Source organism: Sprattus sprattus (assembly GCF_963457725.1).
Source record: "Sprattus sprattus genome assembly, chromosome: 13".
NCBI classification, from domain to species: Eukaryota; Metazoa; Chordata; class Actinopteri; order Clupeiformes; family Clupeidae; genus Sprattus; species Sprattus sprattus.
In genome coordinates, this window is record NC_137911.1 from 14,787,308 (window position 1) to 14,813,374 (window position 26,067).

General features: G+C 42.8%; 2 protein-coding genes across 2 annotated transcripts in view; one reads left to right on the top strand and one right to left on the bottom strand.

Annotated features, from left to right (window-relative positions):
* Positions 1 to 1,373, bottom strand: part of LOC308374669 (formin) — a gene marked incomplete at both ends in the record, with an annotated part of 74,479 nt that extends 73,106 nt beyond the window's left edge. Inside the window, one exon of the mRNA XM_080850551.1 lies at positions 1 to 1,373. This exon is cut by the window's left edge and continues 371 nt beyond it. Within this exon, the coding sequence (XP_080706677.1) occupies positions 1 to 1,373 (1,373 nt within the window).
* A 15,066-nt stretch (positions 1,374 to 16,439) lies between these two features.
* Positions 16,440 to 26,067, top strand: part of LOC308374408 (ryanodine receptor 3) — a gene marked incomplete at both ends in the record, with an annotated part of 180,276 nt that continues 170,648 nt past the window's right edge. Inside the window, one exon of the mRNA XM_080850185.1 lies at positions 16,440 to 16,487. Coding sequence (XP_080706311.1) covers positions 16,440 to 16,487 — 48 coding nt within the window. The remainder of the gene's footprint in view (positions 16,488 to 26,067) is intronic.

A 26,067-nucleotide genomic window follows, 5' to 3' on the forward strand; every position in this document is an offset into this window, starting at 1 on the left:
GACGAGGGACTCCTGGCCTGACTCTTCCCTGCTGTGGAGGGGGAGCTGAGGGGAAGCCTGAGACCCTCCATGGGTCTGTTTGCCCCTGGACTCCCCTTCTGCCCCATCATGTCTGGCCCTACCTGAGGGCTGTTGCCTTGCCCTGCCACCGAGGAGTCCCTACTGGGGTGAGATGCAGCTTCCACAGCTCCAGAGCTGAGAGTTGTGAGTCTGTCTGTTCTAACATGGTCAACTTCTGGATCAGCTTTGGCATCCTGTTGCGTCTTTGTGGCTGATTTGACCTCAGTTTCCTTTCTGTTTGTGTGGTCGTGTAGCCCGATAGCCGAATTCGTTACGGCTCTGTCTGAAGAGGCGCATTGTTCCAGCAGCAATGAGCTGCTTCCCCTCGTCCAACAACGTAGATTATTTCCACTATCCAGCCGCTGCCTTGGCCCTTGAGTGTCCTCCAGGAAGCTGCTGGATGCGATGGGCCCGCAGCCCAGATAGAGCTGGCTGTTGTACTCTGAGAGCTCGCTGCAGAGGTCACCCCCGGACATGAAGGCCTGTGAGTCCTCCATGAAGTCCCAGCCTTCCCTGGCGATGTGAAACTCGTCATCCATGGGCAGGAAGGGCTCACTACCCGCGCTGGCGTAGGAGCCCGTCTTTGGGGTGTCAGGGCAACGAAGAGAGGTTTGAGAACCAGGAGAACCAAGGGAATTTGATGCTTTCGCCGCCCGCTTCCCGGAGGTGCCTTTCCCAGCTTTTGCGGGAGTGACATCCACCCCGGTAGCATTTTCCACTTTCTTTTTGAACTTGCTCTGCAGGAACTCCTCAGCGCTGTCTATCTTCTTTCCTGCCAGCTTCTTCAGCTTATTGCTCTTCAGAACCCCCTTCTTGCGATCTGGAGACAGGGGGTCTTGCGGGCCGCTTGTCCCCACGACCTGAGCTCCAACTCCTGTCTGCCCCGGCACGGTGGCCCCCTCCGGGTTCTCCTGTTGCTTGCCGTCCTGGTTGCCCATCTTGATCCTGATGGCACAGTCTCCACACAGAGTTAGAAGCTCGGCCAGCAGCTGGTGGTGCTCGGCGGCCAGCCAGCGCAGCTCTGCCACCGCGGCCTTTGTCGTCTCACAAGAGCTTAGCAGTTCGCCCGGCGACTTGTAAGACTGGGCCTTTTGTTCGCCTTCTGCGAGGTAGGCTTCCTTCTTCCAGTCACAGTCATTATCAGCCGGGGGCCGGGCGAGCAGGGAGGCGCGGCCTGCCACTCTGCGACACGACCCCCGGGCCCTCCCCGAGGAGGGGTAGTACGCGCTGACGAAACTCAGCTCCTGGATGGGTCTGTACAGACGCAGTGCTGTGTGCCTGTTCTCCATCTCAACATCCACGGCAACGGCCATTTTCATTAAGAACTCGGGCTGAACAGGGTCCCGTCCTCCCGGGATGCACGACGCACTCTTAGAGTCCGGGACGTGAGTAGAGGAGTGCTCAGGGTTCTTCTTGGATGTTCATCACCAGGGGAATCGAAATCCTGTCAGACGAGAGAGGGCTGTTAGGCGAACGAGCAGTGCCATAAAGCTGTCTAAGGGCATGTGCGGGATGTGCATGTTACTGCAGTTTATAATACGCCTGCCAATGGTCCACCGCCATTCAAATCCATTTTAAAAAGATCACATACTGCGTGGCTCAGAATTAAACTCTGACACTCTAGAGGCACTCAAGTAGATTTCACTCAGTCTTTTAGGATTGCTTAATCACATTAATCAACTATTCTATTACGCAAATCATTGTAGGAAAGAAATAACAGACCCTCATTCAGCAAAGAATCTATTAATTCAACATACCAATGGGCCATTACACTAAATGGGTTATTACGTAAATCTGATCTAGTATAACTGCTCTTACTGGGCAAAACAATAAGAAATGCGTCCTGCTAATTACGCCTAAATAACTGTAATTAACTACAACGCGGATGAACGTCACTAGCCAACAGTGGTCCTATTGAAGCTACTGTCCCTTAAAATAGCGTCTATCAAATTGGCATAGCCTGGCACATGACGTATGGGGCATTCATTTGAGATACCCCAAATGCTGCATTGTTCAACGTAGGTTGAGCACATGCAATTTTTACTTCAAGACAACCTACATACTCGAGCATACGTTCTAATTTTAGAGTAAATGCACTCTATATAAACATTTTACAAGCTGCGGCAGGGGGATGTCCCACAAGGGCAACGACTATGAATGAAGTGGGGACATATCGTATCGAATATGAAAACAGTACAAGACATGAAGAAGTGTGCAATACGTTTGAAAATAAAAATGCACGAATGCAATGCATTCCGTTTAATACCGATACATGTTTACATCTTGTATCCGTACAAAGCTGATCCTCCCTACCTTATCGTCTCAAGAGGCGCTCTTACTGAGAGCTTGTAGATGACGAGCTTCGTTAACGTTATCTTTTAGACTCCTGAAATGTTTCAGAAACTATTCTTTCCCGCATCGCTGATTCTACACCCACTAAAGAGAAAATGCGGCATTAAGTTATCCGCTCTCCCGGACTGTGTAGCAGAGAAATAAACAGATTATCACATGACAGCAGCAGGTACTATCATGCTTTATCAATGCACCTGTCACTCATAAGAGTACCGGTCTATAGGCTAAGCTCGGAGAGGTAAGCTACTTACACATTTCGGGAGCATGACAAATATTTAGGCTTCACCTCCACTAACACATCCAGCGTCCGCCGATGCCTCCTGGAGGACAGCGCACACAGAAAATGACGGAAGGGACCCTGAGCCAATGACAGTGACCAGCGTTCCTTTGAACGGCTCTGATTGGTGCACTGTGGCAAAGCCCAGCCCTTGTGGACCGTGGACTTGGTAAGGGGTGAGCGTGCAGCGGGCAGCTGCAGTTTCTCAGGTACACAGAGGAGAACAGGCCCACAGACTAGGAGGAAGGCTGAGTGTCTCATACCGTCACACACAAACATGGTCACCTCCAACTTTAAAGGGACAAAATCGGGGTATGTTGGGACACGCTAGTTGAATCACTACCGCACATGTACTGTAGATAACACAGCTCCATGTATTTCGGGATGTGTTCCTTCAATGTTGTGCTGTCTTGATTTCATCGATTGATATTTCATAGTCATTTGAGCCTGAAATGCTAAAAACATCGTGTGCGGCGGGTTGCACGCTTCCGTGTGCCCGGCTGTGTGTCAATAGGTCGCCCCGTGATGATGTTCATGCGTTTTTTTGTCTATGCATATTTTTAAAAGTTAGATAATGTTCCTTTGTTGTGCAGATGTTGGCGTTAGTTTCTTTTAGCGTTTTGAAGTCCGTGTGTTATGTTTAAATGCCCGTTGTGTAGCTTCCTTGCATATCAGCGTCTCTGTGTTCAATAACCACTGTATCCGTGTGTATAAGGACCCTGTGCCTTACCTGCTTTCTGAATCGGTTTGGCAGAATGTTTTGTGTGTGATCAATAAAGGTAAAAAAATAAGTTAGCCAGTAGTGTATTTTCTATAATATGGTGCATAATGATTTGTGAAGAAACTGGTCCCAATACTTATATCTGAAATGAAGTTTGAGATAAAACTGGAATTCCAAAACACTCCAGCAGCTAGTGGATTTATTTAAACATCGTTGTGCATCTTCATTATTTCCAATGGAATGAATTTCCTGGAGGCTTTCTGTGCCGTTTCACCTATTCTCATTCTAAGGAACATATCTATTATACTATACATCAAACATACATACTTTGTGTCCATCTACCGTCTGTGTTTATTTTGTATTTGAATGATATTTAAAGCTCTTATATATTTTAGCAGTTTGATGTAATGATACCCTGTCCTTGGGAGAACGAAGGACTACAACAGCAGAATCCTGAGGGTCTCTGGTCATGTGTGTATTTTTTTTCCACCTGACTGCATTGCACATGAAAAGCTGATTTCACACACTTGACTGCAGATGAACAGCCATGTCTCATTGATCTTGGGACATGGTCATTTCCCTTTCATTCCTCTGTTTGTGCCCTACATTACACTGACCGGCAGATGGAGTATAACGACCCTACTGCATACTAAGTTCGTGATTTGTCTACTTTAATCATCAACCGCAAGTCATTAGAACAAAAAAAAACAGTGTGCTTTACAATCTATGAAAAAAAAATGACCTGTAGAACATTATACATCTTTTTATTTAACTTTTATACTGAATTTTGTTTTGTTTCTTGTGCTACTTAACAATACAAATTTCTGACAGTGGCGGCTCCTGAAAACAAATTCAGGGGGGCAATTTTTTGATAATGATTAAGGCAACCCATTCAGTAGGTACATTAAAGGGATAGTTCGGGATTTTTGACATGAATCTGTATGGCATCCCCCATCACCAGTGTCATGCAATCACGCTGACTTACCGACCGCAGCGTCCTGTGAGCAGAGTTCTCGTCCAGTTTTGGTCAAACCGAAAGTCTAGGGTCTGCCTGTTTGATTCGTGAAAGTCGATTCGCCAAAGTTTGATTCGCCAAAGTTGCCTGAGAGAAACGTCCGTCACAGGAAAACGATGAAAACTGAGACAACATTTGATAAAATTGACATAAAGCATCGTTTTCCTGTTACGGACGTTTCTCAGGCAACTTTGGCGAATCAAACTTTCGCGAATCAACTTTCACGAATCAAATAGGTAGACCCTAGCTGTGAGGTTGCAGTATCGCGCGTACTGAAAATAGGGCCAAGTGATAACGAGGTGTGACTTTTTCCACTACCATGTTTTTGGGATGCAAATATATCACTCTTTTGAACACATAATGTTTTGAGAAGAGAAACGTTTTTTTTTTTGCTGGGTCTAGCAAACCTGCCGGACTACTTTCGGTTTGACCAAAACTGGACGAGAACTCTGCTCACAGGACGCTGCGGTCGGTAAGTCAGCGTGATTGCATGACACTGGTGATGGGGGATGCCATACAGATTCATGTCAAAAATCCCGAACTATTCCTTTAAGCAAGACAATTGTATCAATTTGTTGTTATCTGATTTAATCATACAGCAATACCTTTTTGTCCACTAGATGGCAGCACACAAAATAAAGATTTACCCTCTAGCTACATAAGAGTAACTAGTTACAGTTGGAAAGCTATGGAATAAAGTTGCATCCAGGAGCCTTCATAAGCAAAAATGATTTGGCTTCACAATAAATGATCCCTACTTTTTCATTATTCACACGTCTCAAATGTTGTATGATGTAACATGGCTTAACAGGACACATGATACGTCCAGCAACAACATAAAGAAGGGGGCAACATATAAGTCAGAATCTGATCTTGAAAGTATTGGCTTACAAAAGCAAAATAAGTCATTGTGTTAGTGCAAGAAGCGTGCATGAGCATGTGCGACATCGGGGAGCGACTAGCCTACCATCGGGTAGCGACTACTATCGGGTAGTGACACCCATGTCTAGTGGTAGAATCAGACAGAAAAAATATCTCCTTTTCTCGTTGGCAGTGCGTGGCCCTTATGGACGAGCCGCCCATCCTGAAATATATCTCAGATGTTTTTCAACAAACTTATTTCAGTTGAGTAAAATTAAAAAGAAAAAAGTTTGTAGGCTACTTCGGAAGGGATCATGTGTGCGCATGTGTGTACTCAGACGTGATTTGCTGCTGTTTGTTCGTCTCCCTCCGTTTTGGTATTGGTGCGATCTGCAGGGATGCCCTCAGTGCTGTCTTTTTGCAGTAAGTTCGTTGTATATTTAAGCAATATAGGTGGCTACAGCCAAACACCACCCGCGGGATTATCCCTTACCTACCCCACTCCCACGAGTGCTATATTGCTTTTATAAAACAATTCTACAGTCAACAAATTAACATTTCAACACAAAGTTATTGATTAAAAAGTGTTTATTTCTCCATTGTTTCTCCGCAACAAAAAATAGTTCCATTGTCAACGTCTTGGTTTGGAATTTTGAATTAACGGTTATCATCAATGCGCTTAAGAATGTTTCAATGCGGAGTGATTTATTATTAGCTGTGAAAAGTCCCAGTTGGTATGTTGACGGATAATCCAACTCATGGAACGTCTCTCGTCCAATCAGAAACAGCTAAATAACGCGATAGAACCCAATTGTTTTATAATGTTAAATGTCACAACGTTCCTTAAACAGTTTATTTACTAATTAGAATGGAATTTGGTGTTAATTGTCTCCGTTGGCGCAGTATTTGAATATTTAACAATCGTATAGCTTACATTTGCTTACCCGCTAACTCAAGCAGTGTGTAACGTTTAGTTAGTTAGCTAGCTAGCGTTAGCTACCATTAATGTTATTGAACCAACGGCCTTTTTGGGCAATTAAGTAACGTTAAAGTTTCGTCGTCGTTCTGTGATTGTGATCTTAGGTAATATTATAAAGAATGGGCAAGCTTTGTGTTTTTGTTCTGGTAACGTCAAATGTATTAAGCTCAATAAAATGTTCAGTTGGCTAGCTAGGCAGCTCATCCATTTGCCTCCAATTAAGTGCAACATGTGAACGCCAGTGTCAGAGCGAAGGTGTGCTTCCAGTTACTGGAATCTAACCTTACTTTTGGTATTTGTTAGGTTTTATGTTACTTATGACCCAGTCACTCACCTGGCATATGTTATGGTGTGGTGAAAATTCAGATGAATCGGAGAAAAAAATTACTCAAGAATATATTGGTCTCTGTTTTCCATATCTCAACCATTGAGATATCCTTTGGCTGATTACAACATTAGGGGATTAATTCATAGAAGAGGTTAGATTATGGTGTTTTATTTTTTTTAAATCACAACCACTTCCCTATAACCAATAGGCCTATTCAATATTGTAATTCATGGGTTTCCTCTTGCTGACCTTATTTTGTTGATAACAGTGTGCTTTTCCATCAGTTAAAATTATCAGTCACTAAGTCAAGTAGTATTTTCATTGCCTGATTTATGCTTTCTCTCTATACCATTTATATTGAAGAATGGCTCATGTTAAACTCAGAATCATGATGGCTGAAAATTACTTCAGGAGACTGGATCTCTTAAGGATGCCATCAGAGCATACAGCAATCATTTGGAATCAGTGGAGACTGCCGTATTCAGTGTATATGGACTTTAATGACTTTGGGAATTTGACATCTATAAATGATGTACAAGATGGGGCACCATCAAGTTAGTATACTTGCCAAATTGAGTGTCCGGTGATTACTTTTTTTCCAGCCAAAAATTGTCGAGAAGCCCAAAAAGCTGAGGTACTACTGCCCACATCACCCCCCTGGAGAAACTGATGAAAGCCTTGAGAGGTTGAGACTTGAGCTACTCCATGATGTCAGGCATAGAAACCAATAATCTGTTATGTCTGTCAAGAGCATAGATATCGAAAACCTTATCATACGGAAGACAAATTATCATACAGGAAGATCCAGTGGTTGGAGACTTGAAGCTGCCTGCACTTTTTCAAAAAGAAGTGGCAGGTAAATAGTTACTATTATTATGTCTCGCTTCCTAACCATTTTTGATTCTCTTGTTTATAGGTTAGGATAGTGAAGGTAAGTGAAGTTTTGGGGTGAAGTTTATGTAAAAGGGCAGCTCGATGTAGCAGGTATTGTGTTAGATGGACAGGTATTGAGAGGAAAAACGTCTCATAATTATTTGTAAATGCACATACCAGCACTATTATCTGCACAGCTTTGCAGACATTAGATAATGTTTTGTGTTTCCAAACACATGTACAGTGCCCTCTAGAAAAAAATCTGTGAGATGAGCTCAGAGCTGTTATCTTGGCAAAGGGAGGCTGCACAAATCATTAAATTAGGGGGTGCCAACAAATGTGGCACACATATTTTGGAGAATAATATTTATTTAATGTCAAAATAATGTTTTTCTATCAATAACTTTACTTCAATGAAAAGGTAAGATCTTTGTGAATATTTTAAGGGAAAGACCAAGAGGATAAACAGCAAAGACATATTTTTTCATAGCCTGTTTTGCTCATATTCACTAAGGGCTCAGCTACACATACGCGTCTTTTTTCAGGCAGAAACGCTTCAGTAACGCCTTGGCAAAGTGCGTCGGCCAAAACAGAAGCGGTGCGCTTCCCTGCCTTGCGCTGGAAAGTTGAGAATAGTTCAACTTTTAAGCGCACCTAAAAAACGCTTCAAAGACGCAACGCGTGTTGGAGAAGGGGCGCACGCTTTAAACGCGCCGTACCATAGGAATCAATGCATTTGCTCGCGTCCCGTTTTTACAAAAACGCGTATGTGTATCTGAGCCCTAAGGGTGCCAATAATTCTGGAGGGCACTGTAGATGCCACATCCTCCTTTGTTCAGTGGTATTTTCATGCTTTTTACTCCTACTGTTTCTATAAAAAAGTAAGTAGATAATGTTTAATGCTAAGCATGAGAATCACAACAATCTTTTATGCTGTAGTAATGTTTCTGAAAGGAGATGTTGGCCCCTTTCAAACCACTGGAGTCTGCAGAATCCGACCCACTCGCAAAAGAACCCCCTCTGTGAACCCCAAGGGCAGGGCCGGATTAACAATTTTCTGTGCCCTGGGCAACAAGGCTCAAGGACCCCCCCCCCCCCCCCCCCCCCGCCGCCGCCAAACAATCGTAAAGTCGCTATCATCAAGATCATAGCCTACACTAGTGGAGATGTATGTGTGCACAAAAGCCTCAGCATAAAGTGCATGCATTCAAGAGACCATTCAGACGCACAACTGTGCATAACTTTTACAATTAATCTTTAACAGAACTTGGTGGCTTGATGAGTACTTATTGAATGTTTCAATTATCTTGACAGCAAACAGCTAGGTAGGCCTTAACTTAAAACCATAGAACATTTTAAAAATGCAAAATGTGAAATTATCACCAACCATGAAGCAGGCAATTAGTGTGTTTTTAGTAAAAGTAAACCATTGGCTACACTGTTGCATGTAATTTCAAAGTCAAGATCATGTTTATTGTATCACAATTCAACATTTGATGTTGATCACTTCACTACTATATATCCTTATCATTTTTATTTAAACAAATGGACCTTACAACTGGCCTCCCTTAAAGACTGAACTCATGACTACACAAACAATTATGCCTAATGACCTATCTTTACTTTTAAAACTTCTCTCATTAACACTAACTAGTGGGCGATATGGGCAAAAAAGAATATCTCGATTTTTTTATTTTATTTTGACGATAACAATAATTAGACGATATTTAAAACAAATGTGATTGGAATTCTCAGAGTTATACCTTCTTGGAAATTACAATAATGGGCTCAATGTTTAAGGAAAACACTTCTTTATTGTCTTTAAACAAAAATAACTTAATTGAACTGCAATGCAGAAATATTAAACTCTTGAAATAAAGTGCTCCATGCATCCATGAGAATTATTGCACATCAACAGCAGTGATTATGGCCTTATTAAACTTAAAATTCTGTCCCGGATTGTACAAAAATACAAATACATGAGCATTCGAGCATGGATTGGGACGATTTTTTCTGTCCGAGCCCGGCCCGGTCCGACAGGCATTAAAATATTTTTTTTTTTCCGAATCCGAACCGAGCCAGAAAGAATCAATCTCAACTGTTCATAGTACTAATGCCACATTGACGTACGTTTTTTTATGAATAGTCTGGCTTTATTAAACTGAGGCATCAACAGTTAAATGCTCTCTCATACAAACAAGCGCTGTTAAACGCACAATAAGCACAATAAGGCCAATAAGTATATTTAAATGAAATGATTGACATTGCAAGAACGTTTAGTAAAATGGTGCGGCTCCTTTAAGAAGAGCACATACAGGGAGGGAGAATGGTGACGCATAGTTTGGATGCAGCGACAAAGATTTATGTGCTGTAACAGTGTTAACCAGTATGTGAGTAACGTGAGTTTTAATAAAGCATAGCGTATGTAATGTGTAGCTATTTCATTCCGTTTGCTAAACTTTCCTGCTGTCTGTATTTACTAACCAGCAGCAGACGTAACGGAAAGGGAATTAACCCGAAGTTAAAAACATGTAGGCTAATCTACCTCGACCGTGGAGCATTTTACTCCCCTGCAATCTCCAACTCCGACAGCAGGAAAGGTTAACAAACGGAATGAAATAGCTACACATTACACACGCTATGTTTTAATACAACTCACGTTTTATGCTATACCAACGGAGGCACAACAGACATCACCATGCGCTTTGGCAACAACGTTGTTAAGGGCCCCTTTGATGTCATGGGCCCTGGGCAAGTGCCCAGTTGCCCTAATGGTTAATCCGGCCTTGCCCAAGGGCATAGAGCTCTTTCATATCTGTGTTGGTGTTTGATTTTAATCAGTTTAAGTCAGTTTTATGTAACTGACCAGTAGCAACTGACCCACTTGGTTAAATAAAGGTCTTTGCTATTGCACAATGTCTGTGTATCCCCCACAACCTTGTCTAGGGACTAGAGTGTGTGTATTTCAACCTCACTCTATCTCTCTACATTTCACCTTTACATTTAGCCGATGCTTTTATCCAAAGCGACTTATAATGTATACCCATTTTACATTTACACCGATGGCACACTGCACATCAGGAGCAATTAGGGGTTCAATGTCTTGCTCAAGGACGCTTCAGCAGGGAATCGAACTAGCAACCTTCCGATTACTGAACGACTTTTCTACCTCCTGCACTACTGTCGCCACCTCTAGCTCTGTCTACCTCTCTATGTGGCCTTTATAGACTTGAGTAGCCTGGACTGAGCCAGGATGGATACTGGGCAGAGGGTGCAGAGATTGTTTTGTTTTATGGTCTGGTATATCTTTGGTAATCTTACTGTTAATGCGATTTTGTGTGACTGCTTTGATAATAAAGTTAGTAAACACATGATCCTTAGGGCTGGGGGTAAACGATTATTTTCAAAACGATTAATCTGGCGATTATTTTATCGAATAGTCGACTAATCTAACGACTAATTGGACGATTAGTCTAACGATTATTTTTCTGTTGCTCGATTAAAACCATAATGTATCTCAAATAAATACCCCCAAAAATCTTAATAATATACTTTAATGAGCACCGTTTTGCACAGCAAAAGTCCAACAATGCATTTCATGTTTATCTAGAGTTCACAGTAAAAATGTTTGGTACTCAAATGAGCCCTATCACATTTGGATGTGGTGCTCATTAATTTAAATGTTTTCAGTGCTTATAAAAACATTCATTCATTGATGAGCACTGCGCACCACCTTATGTGCAGCCCTGTCCTGGACATTGCTTGGCTGCATTAGTTGACATTGGCGATCTAACGTGGTGGTGAATCATGATTCATACTACAAGCTGGCCAACGTTAGTCTAATGTTATGTGTTTGACTCGTAAATGACCACAGCATGAGTTAGCTCTCTGTGCCGTTTGTTGGTGCTTGGTTGGCGTGTTCTGCAGCCGTAAGTTAACGTTTACCAAACTGACACAGCTGTCTAGCCGCTGCCGCTATAGTAGCTAGCTAACGTAACTAGCAACCAAGCACGAACAAACTGCACGGAGAGCTAAGAAGATAGTTAGCTAGCACCACCGAAGTGTGCAGAGCTCAAGCTACACAACACACTGAACAAACGTTAAATACGAGACAATAGGGTGCGTTTGAGAATGGAGATAGAAACGCACCCCATTGTCTCTCGTGAAGGGGACAATAAGTAACGTTGGTTACATTAATTTAACGTTTGTTCAGTGTGTTGTGTAGCTTGAGCTATGCGCACTTCGGTGGTGCTAGCAAACTATAGCTCTCCGTGCAGTTTGTTCGTGCTTGGTTGCTAGTAGTTAACGTTAGCTAGCTACTAGTGTGTCAGTTTAGTTAACGTTAACTTACGGCTGCAGAACACGGCAACTAAGCATGAACAAACGGCACAGAGAGCTAAGTCATGGTGTTGGTCAGCTTATATGTATCATGATTCACTACGTTAGATCGCCAATATCAACTAATGGCGCCAAGCAATTCCCTGGGTTTCTGCTCTCTCTGTCCTTGCGCAATGTTTGTTTCTGTTTGGGTCAACCACGTGTATGTGGCGAAGCGTCGACGTAAAAATATGGCGTCGACGTAATTTTGAAATCGACGCGTCGACGTCATCGACGCATCGCTACAGCACTAAATCCTGCATCACTTTGTTTTTAAGTAAGCACTACCTTGAATATAAATCATTTCCAAATTGGGATGAGTTAAATTGGCAAACCCATCAAGAAAATCAATTTAAGTAGAGTCAACATGTTTAGTTTTTGTGGTCAAATTGGGTTTTTTAATTTGAGTTGAGTTTGCTTGTTTTGACTTGGCTTGAATAAAATGAACTCAATTGAATCAGTGGCTTTACTGTAGTAACAGACATAGACGATAGTGTTACAATCTACATTTGTTCTTGTGCGGACTGACACTTCAAGGAGATTTTGAAGTCATCAGATAACATGACAACAGGTATATTACACTTACATTGAACTCATCACCAATTAATGACTATGTATGACCAGTATTGGAATGAAGTTGCAAAAAATCATGTGACGGGGCATCTTATATTTGAACGAGTTTTAAAAGTATTTTTAGAGTGAACGTACCTTTTAAAAGATAGTGACAGACAGTTAGTCAAATGTTTGAACAAATTCAAGGATGGATTACATTTAGTTATTTGATGGATGAATAACGTAATGGATTTAGGAGAGTTCCAGGCTTCACTTTTTTTCAATGAAAAGCTATCAGTTATACTTGAAGTCTCTCTTACTCTTTGATCACATGACATCACTTCTGCATCTGTCAGTGAGTCAGTGATTAACGACTGCGAACGAGACGAGAGACAACTGACAGCACACACCGCTGGGAGGTCTTCTCTATGATCAGTATCAACTAATGACTTGAAGACAGTAATACAGCACACTTTCTCATGGACCAATACTGCAGATCTTTTATTTCAGTTAGTATAGCTCTGCTGAATTAAGTAAAATCACATAGACGTACAGGCATACAAAGTTGCATGTCCAAAATCATTGTGATGTTGTAATTCAGTGTGATTGTCTAGCACTCTTATATGGTAGCCCTACCATTATCACGAGGTGTGAGTGATTAAGGGTCACTGTATGGGACAAAGGGAATTCTGCGTGGTGCATAGAAGCTTCCTAGCCCACCAATACATGCATCAATCAATCATCAATTGTTACCAGCAGAAGAAATGGTTGGTTTAGCGCCATATGATCAACATGTTTGTGGGTATTTTGGTATGTTTTCCCAGTGGATAAAAATGCAACTTCCTCACCGGAATGATATCTTCTCAGTTACAGTTAAGGGATCCATCCTCAAGTCATCATTTCTTATCAGTAAGAGAAACAGAGTATCTAATGAAGAAATAGCATCACCAGTCATTAAATTCAGAAATGGCATCACCAGTCATTAAATTCAGAAATGGCATCAACAGTCATTAAATCCAGAATTCATATCAACAGTAATTTAATCCAGAGACTTAATGACGATTCAATAATGTGACATAGTGTGCATGCATCTGCCTCTGACACCGGTCTGGTTGTGATGAGCGGTTTGATCATTAAGCGGATCTGATTCTGTAGCCCAGTCAAGGCTAGATCGATACCATACCAACGCTATCTGGAATAAACCTCTGTAAACATTCAGATTAAAAAAAAAAAAAATGTAAACGTTTACCAGTATATTTGTTTGCCGAGAATTTACCCCCAAACCATTTTTGAGTGCTTGCGAATGTTCGCATGCACTTCAGATTTAGTGAGTGCTCCAGAGCCAGAATAGGCCCTAATCTAGGTTAGCCTAGTTGTGAAGGTTACTATTATTAAGTAACTCATTTTGAAAGGTTTCAAATATTAAGTTGACATTTTCCCCACCTGACTGAAGCACAATGCTGGGGGAAGTTGTAAGTAACCGAAGGCACCAAGGAACTTCTGTGTCCTTTTACTGGTTAGTTGTATAGGTCCAGCCCCTGAAACTCTCTTTATCTCCCATTACAGATTGGTTCGAAAAGACATGACTCTCATCTTGAAAATCATGGGTTAAAAAAAATCCCTATGTGCCTGGTGCTGTTTTAGAACACTTCTTAACTGGTCTCCCCAGGGGCGGCCTTTCCTACAGGCTGGTTAGGCGGCCGCCTAGAGCGCCATCTAGAGGGGGAGCGCCAAATAATGCGCCCGAAAGAAGAAAAAAAAAAAACACAATAATAATTTTCTATTTTTCCCCCGGACGCATACATTGGCGCCCCTTCTATATCTCCAACCAATATTTTGACATTAAGAACTAGATCTAACATTAGGGTATATGAGCCAAAAATCAAAATCGGAGGGGTATGATCTTCATTGGTATTGACAGAACTGCGTGCATGATTAGACGGGCCGGATTACAGAACACACCAAATTGCTCTCTCTACCGTTGTAAAGACAGGGGAACCGAATGATGTTGTAACCTTGCGAGGTGCAGGCATATGTACTTATGATGTACAATACACATTAAGGGTTGCTACAATATGTTATCATGAAAACACTAATGAACACAGTATTTCAGAGATCAAACTAATTTTGGAGAAACAGTGTATAATGAGCAGATAGACAACACGTGGGAAAAAAATAATACAACTTCTTCAGGGGGTTATCAAACATTATTGTGAATGACGAACATTAACATGGATTTATGGGAACAGCCGCTCAACAGCGCCTCGTCTGCTGCAACTAATTACAAAACAAACTTCCTCCAACAATGTCACGTAGGCCTAAGTGCACATTAACTTATTCTTTTACCGACATTGAAGCGAAAAAGTAAATTTCGCCATAAAGCTAAATTTAACAAATAATGAGAATACATACTGTAACGTGCCGGCATAGTCGCCCCATAATGCCTTGCGGCGGGCGCATCATTTTCTATGTGTGATGATGAACTAACGATGTACCTGTTCCTTACTGTTCTTATTGCATGTCGTTGTACTGTGTTGGGACTGAGTTTATACAGGTGCGTGACGGTAAAACAGTCTATTTGCTGCGATCGTTGTTGTGTTTATGTGAAATAATTGCAGTCTTACAAGGCAAAATAGCGTTTGAAAGTTTCCCGTTTTTGTGGGGGGGGGGGGGGGGGGGGGGGGGGGGGGGCGCCAGGAGTGAAGCTCGCCTAGAGCGCCAAATGTGCTAGGGCCGCCCCTGGGTCTCCCTTGAAATCATGCAACTGGATCTTTGCTGACAAGATATGAACACTGTAGCCTACCACTCTAATAAAACCACAAGAGGGCAGTAGAGGACAACTAAACTGGATAAATTAAAGGTAAAACGTCAAACTCCTGTCCAAATTCAGAAATACACTTCTCAAACCTCGCTGAAGGGCTGTGCTCTCTATCAGTAGGCTAAGCTAGAGGGCTTCAGAATGGCTATTGATCTCACATCGACTAGGTCTTCTGATTGGACATTTTACTGTACATCTGGACAAATGTATTGGAGACTCAGCATGGGGCATATGCAAAGACAAGAAAACCAGAAAGTCGAGAGAGAAAGGGAGAAAATAAGTAAAGAAGAGAGTAAACCAGAAAGAAGGAAAACAAACTGATGTGTTGCCATTGATCAAGAAACTCATAACATCAGCAGAAACTTACTATTCAAAATTAAGACAATTTAATTAGTATAATTCCTTAATCATTATTTTCAAACACTTCTGTTGGCAATGCTGTTGATTTTTTTAAATTTCCTTTTGCAAGATTACGTGAAGATATTCCAGCCACCTTCAGAACTATTATCTTAAATTGCCTAAATTCGAGCTTTTTTCATATGTAATAGATCTCAAACTATGATTTCAGAGTGCATGGACATGCGTGTGTGTGTGTGTGTGTGTGTGTGTCCTCAGTGTGTTGTTTGTGTATGTGGGTGTGTGTGTGTGTGCATGACTTACTATGTCCAAGATATTCACGTATTTATTAATTCAATCATCTAGTGAGGGTGCCTTTACGTCGGATGTCTTTACGAAAGGTAAAACTTCTTTCACATGAAAGTTACATGAATGTTCGCTTCATACCTTCCAAATAAAATGTGTAGACTATGTCGACTTCTCTGTATAGCTGCGTCTGTTTTTCAAAGATTGCGCTTTACCCCTTGCGTTTGTGATAATAAGCGCCACTGGTGACGTCAAACATAAGACTCCAATGCCGTATTTTGTCTGCAAGGCAGCGTTTAAAGCCTCTCACACACACACACACGCATCTGAGCCGGTATAGCCTACACGAGCCTCAGCGCCCACCTCCGAGTGCCGATGTTCGCGCGCTCCTCCGGGAACAGCACCGCTGGCACCGACAGTGTGCGTGCGTGAGTGACAGGCTGCGGTGCAGTGTGTTTTCTCCAGCTCCCCTATATGGCTGTGGATTAGCTATATGCTAATATCGACAGGAGTGAGGAGCAGCAGCGAGGTGCTGCGAGCCGACAGTGGAGGCTATCCGTGCGTGAGCAGGCTCCTGAACAGCCATGGCTGAAGGTGGCGAAGGGGAAGATGAAATTCAGTTCTTACGAACTGTAAGTAGGCTAATACCCATCCTTTCATTCAAGAGGCATGTGACAAAAGCGTCGGTGCGCTTCAGGCGAGCATCGGTGTGTGCGCTGTAAACCAGAACAATGCAGTTAATCAGCGCTGGTTGTGATGATTCTGTTAGGATAACGGTAATTTAATGAAACATCCTCGGTCGGTCTCCCCGCGACAGCAGTGATTGTTAGAGCAAACTGAACCATTTGTAGCCTATCTCTCTTTTTCGCGGCTGGCAATATCCAGCCTTCCTCGTGTTGAGTATCTTTACAATATTATTCACTACCCGGTAAAGAGAGTACATCTTTGCTTTTGCGCATCCTTATAGCAATTCCGTTGAATAGGAACTTGTTATTTTCTTCTGAAATAGACAGTATTTGGTGGGAACCTGTAAATTGACTCGCAGGAACCTGCGTGGAATGATAAAGTTTCCATCCCTGAATGAAATATTGTGTACAACTTGTGCGCTGACATTTGAAAATCTATTTAATGCCAAGCGGTTTAGGGTAAATTGTGGGGTAGAGAGTAGGACCGTCAACAAAAAGCAGCCCGGGAATTTGCTGTCAAGTGGACCAATTTGATACACCATATTCGACCTGACACATGTTTATCGATCAACAAATCATTGATTAAAACAGGCAATCTGTTATTTGTTGTATTATTTGTGTTCGGCTATAATATTGAAATGGTGGTGGTTCCTGCTCCCTCCTTTACATTTTCTTCAGTGCCATGCTCCCCTGTTCGTTTAGATTGTACAGTAAGTAACCCTATCATTTTTGCCGACATCATTTTTACTGCCGGACTGGCAATCAAATATGTTATGCCTTAAAATAATTGATGAGTAGGCCTAGTCTAGAGAAATTCTGGAAAATCTGCACATTCTCATTATTTAATAAATGTGACTGTTAATCAATTTTACCAATTAACATGTTTATTTTACACATCTAGAGTCGAAGTAAGTCGATTATCACCCCCCCCCCCCCAGTCCCCCCCCCCCCACACACACACACAGTTTGAATACTTTAGAGAAATCCAGCATTAACTCAACTTTAAACGTCTCTTCACTAACTAGTTTGGAAATGGTCAAACCTATTCTGGTAGTAATTGAAACGCATTGAAACACTAGTTTTAAAAGTTAACCAAATCAATTTGCTCTTTAATAAGTTAATTTTACTTTAGCTAGTTCGTAACACCTAGCATGACACCTCTCTGACCCTGCCTCTTCTCTGCTCTCCTCATCATCATATGCATCAGATGCTATAATTTAATGCAATGCCGACGGGTCCATTGCAAAACACACCACTCAATGAAAATAATTTGACAAACCGAGGTTGTCAAGCTGTCTGGTTCGAGGGCTGTCCACAAAAATTCCTACAAATAGATTACTCAAGCAACCTAAGCTACTAAACACAGCTGACCTGCACGCTAACGAACAACCATCTGAGCTTGGATACTATTGCAGTGAGAGTTCACACCAAGTGAATGCATTCAAACAGTGTTACGCAACTGCTAGAGGGGGGCCTGATGACATTGATTTCAACTGGGCAGCGCATGTGGCTGGGGGTGGGGGTGGGGGTGGGGGGTGCTGTCCACACTTAACGTGCAACCATAATACTGCTCAAGCTTCTCGACCAGCGACTAAACCCCAACAATGGCATGCTAATTGTCTGCCGACATGCGTGATTTATGAAGCGACGCCTGGCTGAATCTTTTTAACAGCGCTGTCACTTGCCACCGAAGGGCGTAAAGCTGTCAGGACATAGTGGTCATACGTACTTATGGAAGGAAATATTTGTGTCTCTTTACGGCCGTCCGTACTCGGCAGTGGCTGGGCTGTTGATGTTTTGTTTGTGTTGTTTTTACAATCTGTAGACAAATCTGCCATAGTTAATGCATACAAGCTTGCTTGTACGCTTTGGAGGCCACACAAGTGACATTTTGTCTCCACACCAGCAAAGTCTCTGCACACAGTGTGCCCTGGTTTTAATGTGTATTGCTATGTTTTCAGAAGGAAATTGTAATGACTGTGTACTGTCTGTGAGAATGGTTGGCAGTGATGTGTGCAGCTAATGAACTAGGCCTTACCACCACAGATCGCCCCTAACGGTGATGTGTGTGAGACGGAGGTGCTGGCAGTGAAAAACCTCATGACAACACCTGAGGGGCCATCTAACACCACTTCTTTCTCTTCTTCTCAAAAGCCCTCCCCTGGCCTCTCTTTCTCTCGCTCTGTGTTTGTGTGTGTGTGTGTATGTGTATGTGTGTGTATGTGTGTGTACAGGCTCCAAATTCAGAGCCTCTATGTGAGCTGTAAAGCATCCCCGTTCACCAATTAGTCCCACACACAAACACACACATATGCGCACACACACACACACACACACACACACACACACACACAAACACACACACACACACTCACACACACAGACACACACAGACACACACAGACACAGACACACACACACACACACACACACACACACACACACACACACACACACACACACACACACACACAGGGTAGCTATGAGTGCTTTGGATTTTGGAGCTTGGAGAGCACTCTGTGAGGTATTTTGTGAGGAGGTATAAACACCCTTCATCATGGGAAATAAAATTGGACCATGAGTACACCTAGATGCAGGAGTAGTCCACTCTCGTTTGAATCATGGAAGAAGTGTTTAAGCACTCTGGTCTGAAAGTCTAGTCTGTGGCGACTTATTGTTGAATATAGTGGATAAAGAATTATTGTTACTTTTATCGCAGCCAGTGCAGTTAAACTGAGCTGCTGGTAAACTACTTGAATCCCTTCTCCTAGCTGACTTTGTGAGATATGAATGCCCTACTACCATGTTATCAAGGTTAACCTGAAGGTTAGCCCTATCGGTGTTACCAAATGTGTGGGTGTGGTACACAGGACACAGTGCAGTGCTTAATGGTTGGGGGTCTTTTTCTAAAAGCCTTCCTTATATATCTATGTTTTAATTAGCCATTCAGAAAAGAAATGAAATTACATCATTGCCTGTCCCTTATACAGAGGTCATTACGTCAACGGGTGGAGATACGCAAGTGTGCTGACATTTCAGCACCATCTTGGCTGCAGGGGGTTAGTGGTTTATATAAAAAACATCTCTAAGCAACGCTACAAAGATTACCCACAAGCCCACACTTTGTGGTCAGGAAACAAAGACGATGTTTTTGTTTTGTTTTTCCCTGTGTGTCCTTGTAGGATGTAATCACTCTTCATCACCTCTCTTTTCTTCCTTACAGTCTTCCTCTCTTCCTCAATCTTTTGCTCTGCATTTCTCCTCTCTGTTGACTTCCCTTCACTCTCTTTTCTCCGTTCACCACTCCATCTCTGTTCATTTTCTCTTCCCCAATCTTACTCTCTCTGACACTCTTTTCCACTCCTTCATCTCTCTTTCTTTCAATCATTCCTCCTTTCCCATTCAATCTTGATCACTCATGTTCTCTCTCTCTCACACACACACACTGTAACACAGACATACACACTTTACACACACACACAACACTCTATGCTGATGGTGAGAGGGCTTGAACGCTCTCTCTCTTTCAATCTTTCCTACTCTCTTTGTGTTGAAGTTGAGAGGGCACAGCACAGCCTAGTTACTTTAGAGGGCTCTGTGCCTTTAAGAAGCGCAGCAGCTTGTTGCATCTCTCCACACGGGGCAGCAGCTGACTGGATCGCAGTGGGATCCGGTTGTGTGTGTGTGTGTGTGTCTGTGGAATGCAAAGTGGACAAGCCGTGTGGTGCAGAAGTCGGCTGCATCAGAAGTGCCACAGCAAAGAGAGAAAGAGGACGAGAGAGAAAGAGGAAGAGAGGAGGAGGAGTGTAGAGAAATGACATAGCAGCGAAGCAGAATAAATGCACTCTCTTCCGACCCAGACCAGTAACACACATACAAACACACACACACCCACCTGAAGTCCTTGCATACAATTACTGTATACTTACCTTTGGACACACACACACACACACACACTCATACACAACGTGTAATGACAGAACACATATACATATACATTTTCATATTCGAAACATGCACACACACACGCACAGAAATATATGGACACATAGATGTCAGAAGGACAGTAATGGATGCATGGAGATTCACACACACGCACACACACAAACAAGCACACACACACACACACAGAAATATATGCACACACAGATGTTGTGAGACATGTGATAATGGATGCATACAGGCTTACACATACTAATGGACACAGACATGTACAGGAATATCAATGAACCCATGAGCAGACTTGAAAGCATGTGCACGTACATGCACACACGTAATCTGCCCTGAGTTACAACCCCTCACTGGGCTTGAACTTGTAGACCTTAGTATGGCACGGAGGCTGAAAACAACGGCAGCTATCTTCACTGATATCCTGAGAATGCATTTGGTTTTAGAATACTGACAGTAACAGTGCTCTTATCCTCTTCGTGTCTGTTACAAACCTTCAAAATATAAGATATAGCACCAGTTATTTTGTGCAACACTCACTTACCCAAACACACACACACACACACACACACACAGACACTTTTGAAAGGTTTTCCGAGGGTTTCACTCTTTGTCATAGGCACTTTAACCCCCCCTTTTTAATATGACCTATCTGATATCCTGTGTGCTTGCATACCCTAAAAATGCAGGCTTTAATTGTGGAGGAGTCTGCTAATAAACAAAACACAAACAGCCCTTTTCCCTCCCTCTTTCACAACTAAATGAAGTAATTTCCCACCAGGGAGCGCAGAAGTGACCCCTGCTGAGCAGCCGGTACACAGCCGGAGAGCAGGCGGGATTTGTGCGCCACGGGCAATTTAGCGCAGAGGGAAGAAGGGGGGGGGGGGGGGGGGGGGGGGGGGGGGGAGATAGGAGCAGCGTTTATTGTGAAGTGGGAGATTGGCAGTAAACATGGAACCTCCTCAGGATCAAAACATGAGGACACTGGGGGCAAGAATAGAGGATAATGTGACTGAGGTTTTTCTATGGAGTTTCTCTCTGTAAAGAGGGTTTTTCCCTGAAGTGGCTCGAGTGGCCGGATGGAACACCTTTTCATGTCAATGTATGTACTTCATCTTGTATTTTCATATTAACAAAGGTCTAACTGGGCTAGACATGATCCGAATAAGAAACATACATGAAAGGCTTCGCCACTGTTGCTGTGTGGTTGGTCGGGGGTTGGGGAGGAGGGTGGCTTTGACCTTGGATTCTGGAAACACTGTCTTGAGTCAGAGCTTTTGGAAATAAATAAAATAGAAATAGATGTATATAGTGTATATAGTTTACATACACCAACTCTGTCTCTCTCTTATACACACACACACATACACACACACACAGACACACGCACACATGACCAGGGGGGATCCGTGTCAATCAGTTGTAAAAGGCCAGGTTAAGCATGGCACCCTGCCAGCTTCATTGACGGGAGCAGCAGACAGCTGCTAGCCCATCTAATTTACTGCATGTGTGTCAGCAGCATCATGTAACAGTGTGTGTGTATGTATGTATGCGTACACATGTGTATGTTTATCTTGTATGCGTATGCATGTATCCCTGATAACACACACACACACATACATCGGCATAGTAGACTGCCGTAGTCCAGACTGCGTGTCATGCCAGAATGTGTCTGGTCTCCCAGGCTGCCTTGAGGGAGTGGGCATGATCTCATGGCTGAGAAGAGATATTATCCTGTGCATGTCCGTGCCTCTCCACCTGGGTGTCAGCTAGGCTTTCCTTTTGTCTACCCACTGACAGGAGGCTGTGTGTGTGTGTGTGTGTGTGAGTATGTGTGTGTGTGTGAGCGCGTCATCAGATGTTTGATCGCTAGTGCAATCGCTCAAAGAATTGAGTGTGTGTGTGTGGGTGTGTGTGTATGTGTTTGTGATCGATGTTTGATTGCTGGTGCCATCACTGAAAGGATTGTGTGTGTGTGTGTGTGTGTGTGTGTGTGTGTGTGTGTGTGATCAAATCTGTGATCGCTGGTGCCATCGCTCCAAGGATTGTGTTTGTGTGTTTGTGTGTGTGTGTGTGTGTGTGTGTGTGATTGAATGTTTGATCGCTGGTGCCATCGCTCAAAGGATTGTGTGTGTGTGTGTGTGGTTGGGAGGAGGGTGGTATCTCGCTCACGCTCCTCATCTCCCTCCCTTTCTGGAAGTGTCCTGACTGGCGAATATCAAGCATGCCGGCAGACATATGGATTCAGAGAGAGAGAGAGATAGAGAGAGAGAAATAAATAGAGGCAGATAGCGAGAGGGATAGAGAAAGAGAGATGGAAAGAAAGAGAGAGAAAGAACAAGGTAAGAGTGAGAGAGTGGTTTGAAGAAAGAAAGACACGAAGAGAAAGGGGCAAAAAGAGAGAGAGAGAGAGAATATTAAGAAAGGGAAAAGAGAGGCGGAGATGGAAGAAGATACGAAAGAAGTCAGGCAGGGAATAGGGGAATAGGAATGATGGAAAAACATATTGAGAGAGGGGAAAATTAGGGAAAAATCTACGACAAAGGAGAGATAGAGAATAAAGGAGGAAAGAGATAGAAATAAATAAAGGGAGAGAGGTATCAGTGTAAAGGCCAATGTCTCAATGGTTGTAGTCCTCTGTGTCAATACTCTGGATTGGGTGGAAACCTTAAGTCAGGGGTTTTCAACTGGTTTTGTCCCGGGGACCACCATTCTGACTAGAAAGTAATTTGTGGCCCACTGATGTGCCTGCACGCGCGTGGTCTTGTTAACCGCCGCCGCCACGGCCGCAACCCCTGCACAGATATTCTGCCTATAACACAATATTTTCACTATATTCAAGAGTTATCTGGAAATGTGTTGAACTATCAAAGCAAATTCATAAAAATAAAAAAATTCAAGTGTCAACAAAGTAGTCGTATTTGACAACTCTCTTCGTAGCTGAGCATTCAGAATGCAGAAATGTATCTGTGTGGAAAGACCTTTATTTGCGTTGGGAAACAGCAAACACAAAACCCCTCCATTCTCTTCTTGCTAGTAGGGATGCACCGATCCGCTTTTTTCACCTCCGATACCGATACCGATATCTGAGGTTTAGCATTGGCCGATACCGATCCGATACCGATATAAAAAGAACAGCGCGAAACTATGGTAACTGTGTGTATGTGTGTGACCACACGTGCGAGAGGGAGAAATGAGGAGTGCATGACATGAGATCTTGCTCATTTGCTACTTAACATCATGTCTAGTCATCACTATCAATTCATAACATAGGCTAAAAATATTCACAAATAATGTATGTTCTAACTAGCGCTAGTGTTCATATTAGTTAGCAATCATATATCCGCTAGCGTCAACTTTTACGTTACATTGTAGAGGCTCAGCATGGTGACCTGTTAATGTATTTGCTGGTTCTAGTCTGTTAAAAGACCCACGATTACCAAAGTAGTATTCTATATGTCCCTTTAAAGTGCATTCATCAATTTCCATTACATGACGATGCATGTGATCCTACATGTGTGTCTGCAATGAGAATGGGGACTAATTAGCACTGCACTGAATTACTTTAACATGAGTTATTGCTACACGATAACAATTACACAACTAATATTACTCGATACATATAATTTTGGACATTACACAAGGCAACATGAATCTCATTCATAGCTCATCCAGTCGAAATCTTAACAGGGTGAACCCATCTTTATTACAGCGAATCAACATCAGGACATAACTAAATCTCCGCTTAGCATGCTAATCGCTACTAATAGCAACGTGCACTCATAATACGCTACCTATATACATAAACATAAAAAAAAATATAAAAAAATATATATATATATATTTTTTTTTAATTGTCACCGATACCCTATCTAGAAATGTCTTCAATATCGGTACCGATACCGATACAAATATCATATCGGTGCATCCCTACTTGCCAGTTGCCGCTGGCCCTAGCTGTGTTAACCCATTGAGTCACTCCCCCCCTCTGGGTATTTTGTTCCAAAGAACCTATGTTGCCTCCTGTGTACTTTCATAGACACACACAAAGATACAAAGATGCACACACACACACACACTCACACTCACACCAGTGGTTTGCCATCAGTGATTGCCCAGCTAATTCTAAAAATAGACGATTAGATGATTTTGAACAATATCGGTTCAATTGGTAAATATCTGTCTCTCCATTTATGATCTATTACTGTTTGAATGAAATTTTGCTCTTACTGCTCTCTTGCAGTCGTTGCGGTGGTCCGGCTAGCTTTGCAAGCAACTTTTTTATTCCAATGGCGTGAGTGAATTTGACTTTCGATGACGTGACAGGTCTCAGTGGTGAACAGTGGGGCTTGTCAAGATTGCGGGAGACCAGCTTCTTGTGGATGTTTGTGCATGCGTGCTTGTAGACCATACGGTTTTTGTGACAACAAAATGAGACTAGCTAGTGCTAGATACGTATAGGTACAAACCAACCAGCCAGCAAGCTGCGTGTCGGCCTGCTTAGTGGATCTCGAATCAATTATGATATTGCACGTGTTAGACACATGCTGCATGCACGTGTGTATGTGTGTGTTAAATGGGGAACTCTATGTTTTGATTTATTTGGCAAAAAGAAGTGCAGAAATGTGGATACAGCATAAAGAGAAGAGTAGTGGGTCTTTTAAATAAGCAGTTTAAACGCCTAGGGCATGTGTAGTGGTGATGGTAATGGCATTGGTTTGTGAGTGTGAATTTAGGAGCTGGAGTGTGTGTGTGGGGGGGGGGGTGTTTGTGGTCAGCATCACAGCTCTGCTTGCTATAAGTAAAAGTCCCCGCACACCACTGACTCACACTTTCTATATAAACACATTTGCACACACCACATGCATCGCAAAGAGTGTACATGGTAATGCGACCTATCCTTCCTCAGTTTCCCCTTAGCTATGGATAGGTGTCTAACAGCAGTGTCTTCTATCCACAGCTATGTTAGCAGTGATTCTATATGAGGCGTCTAAGTCATGCTCATAAGCTAGGCTGTCCTGTAATGGAGGTATTCTTAGCCGTGGATGTGCTGAGCTGTCTGTTAGGTTCCCCTACAACACCCCCAATCCCCCCAGCACACACACTCATTTCCCCACTCCTTCTATCCTTCCTCTGCTACTCCTTGTCCCTGTCATACCGCTGGACCCACCCATTTACACTCCCCCACTCCATCTGCTCAACATCTTCACTTACTTCAGCAACTAATAGCTCTTGTTAATGAGCCAAAGAACAAGCGCCTCTTACAGAATATAGGTCATGCCATGGGTCTTCAGGTGCGAAAGTTAACTACAAGAAATCCGCTGTTACTAGGGAATATATTGCGTTGTGTGCCCTTTACTAAAAATCAATCTTCACCTGCAGGGACAGTTGCCAGGTGTGATGAATTCCAAGTCATTTCAGCGGCTGTTTCATGGTGTGCGATATGCGCAAATACCCCCCCCCCCCCCCCCCCCACACACACACACACACCCCCGGGGAAAATCATCCCACACAATGTTAGTCATGAGATTTAAATCCAATTAAGTCCGTGATGAGGTTTTTTGTTTTAGCAGTGAAT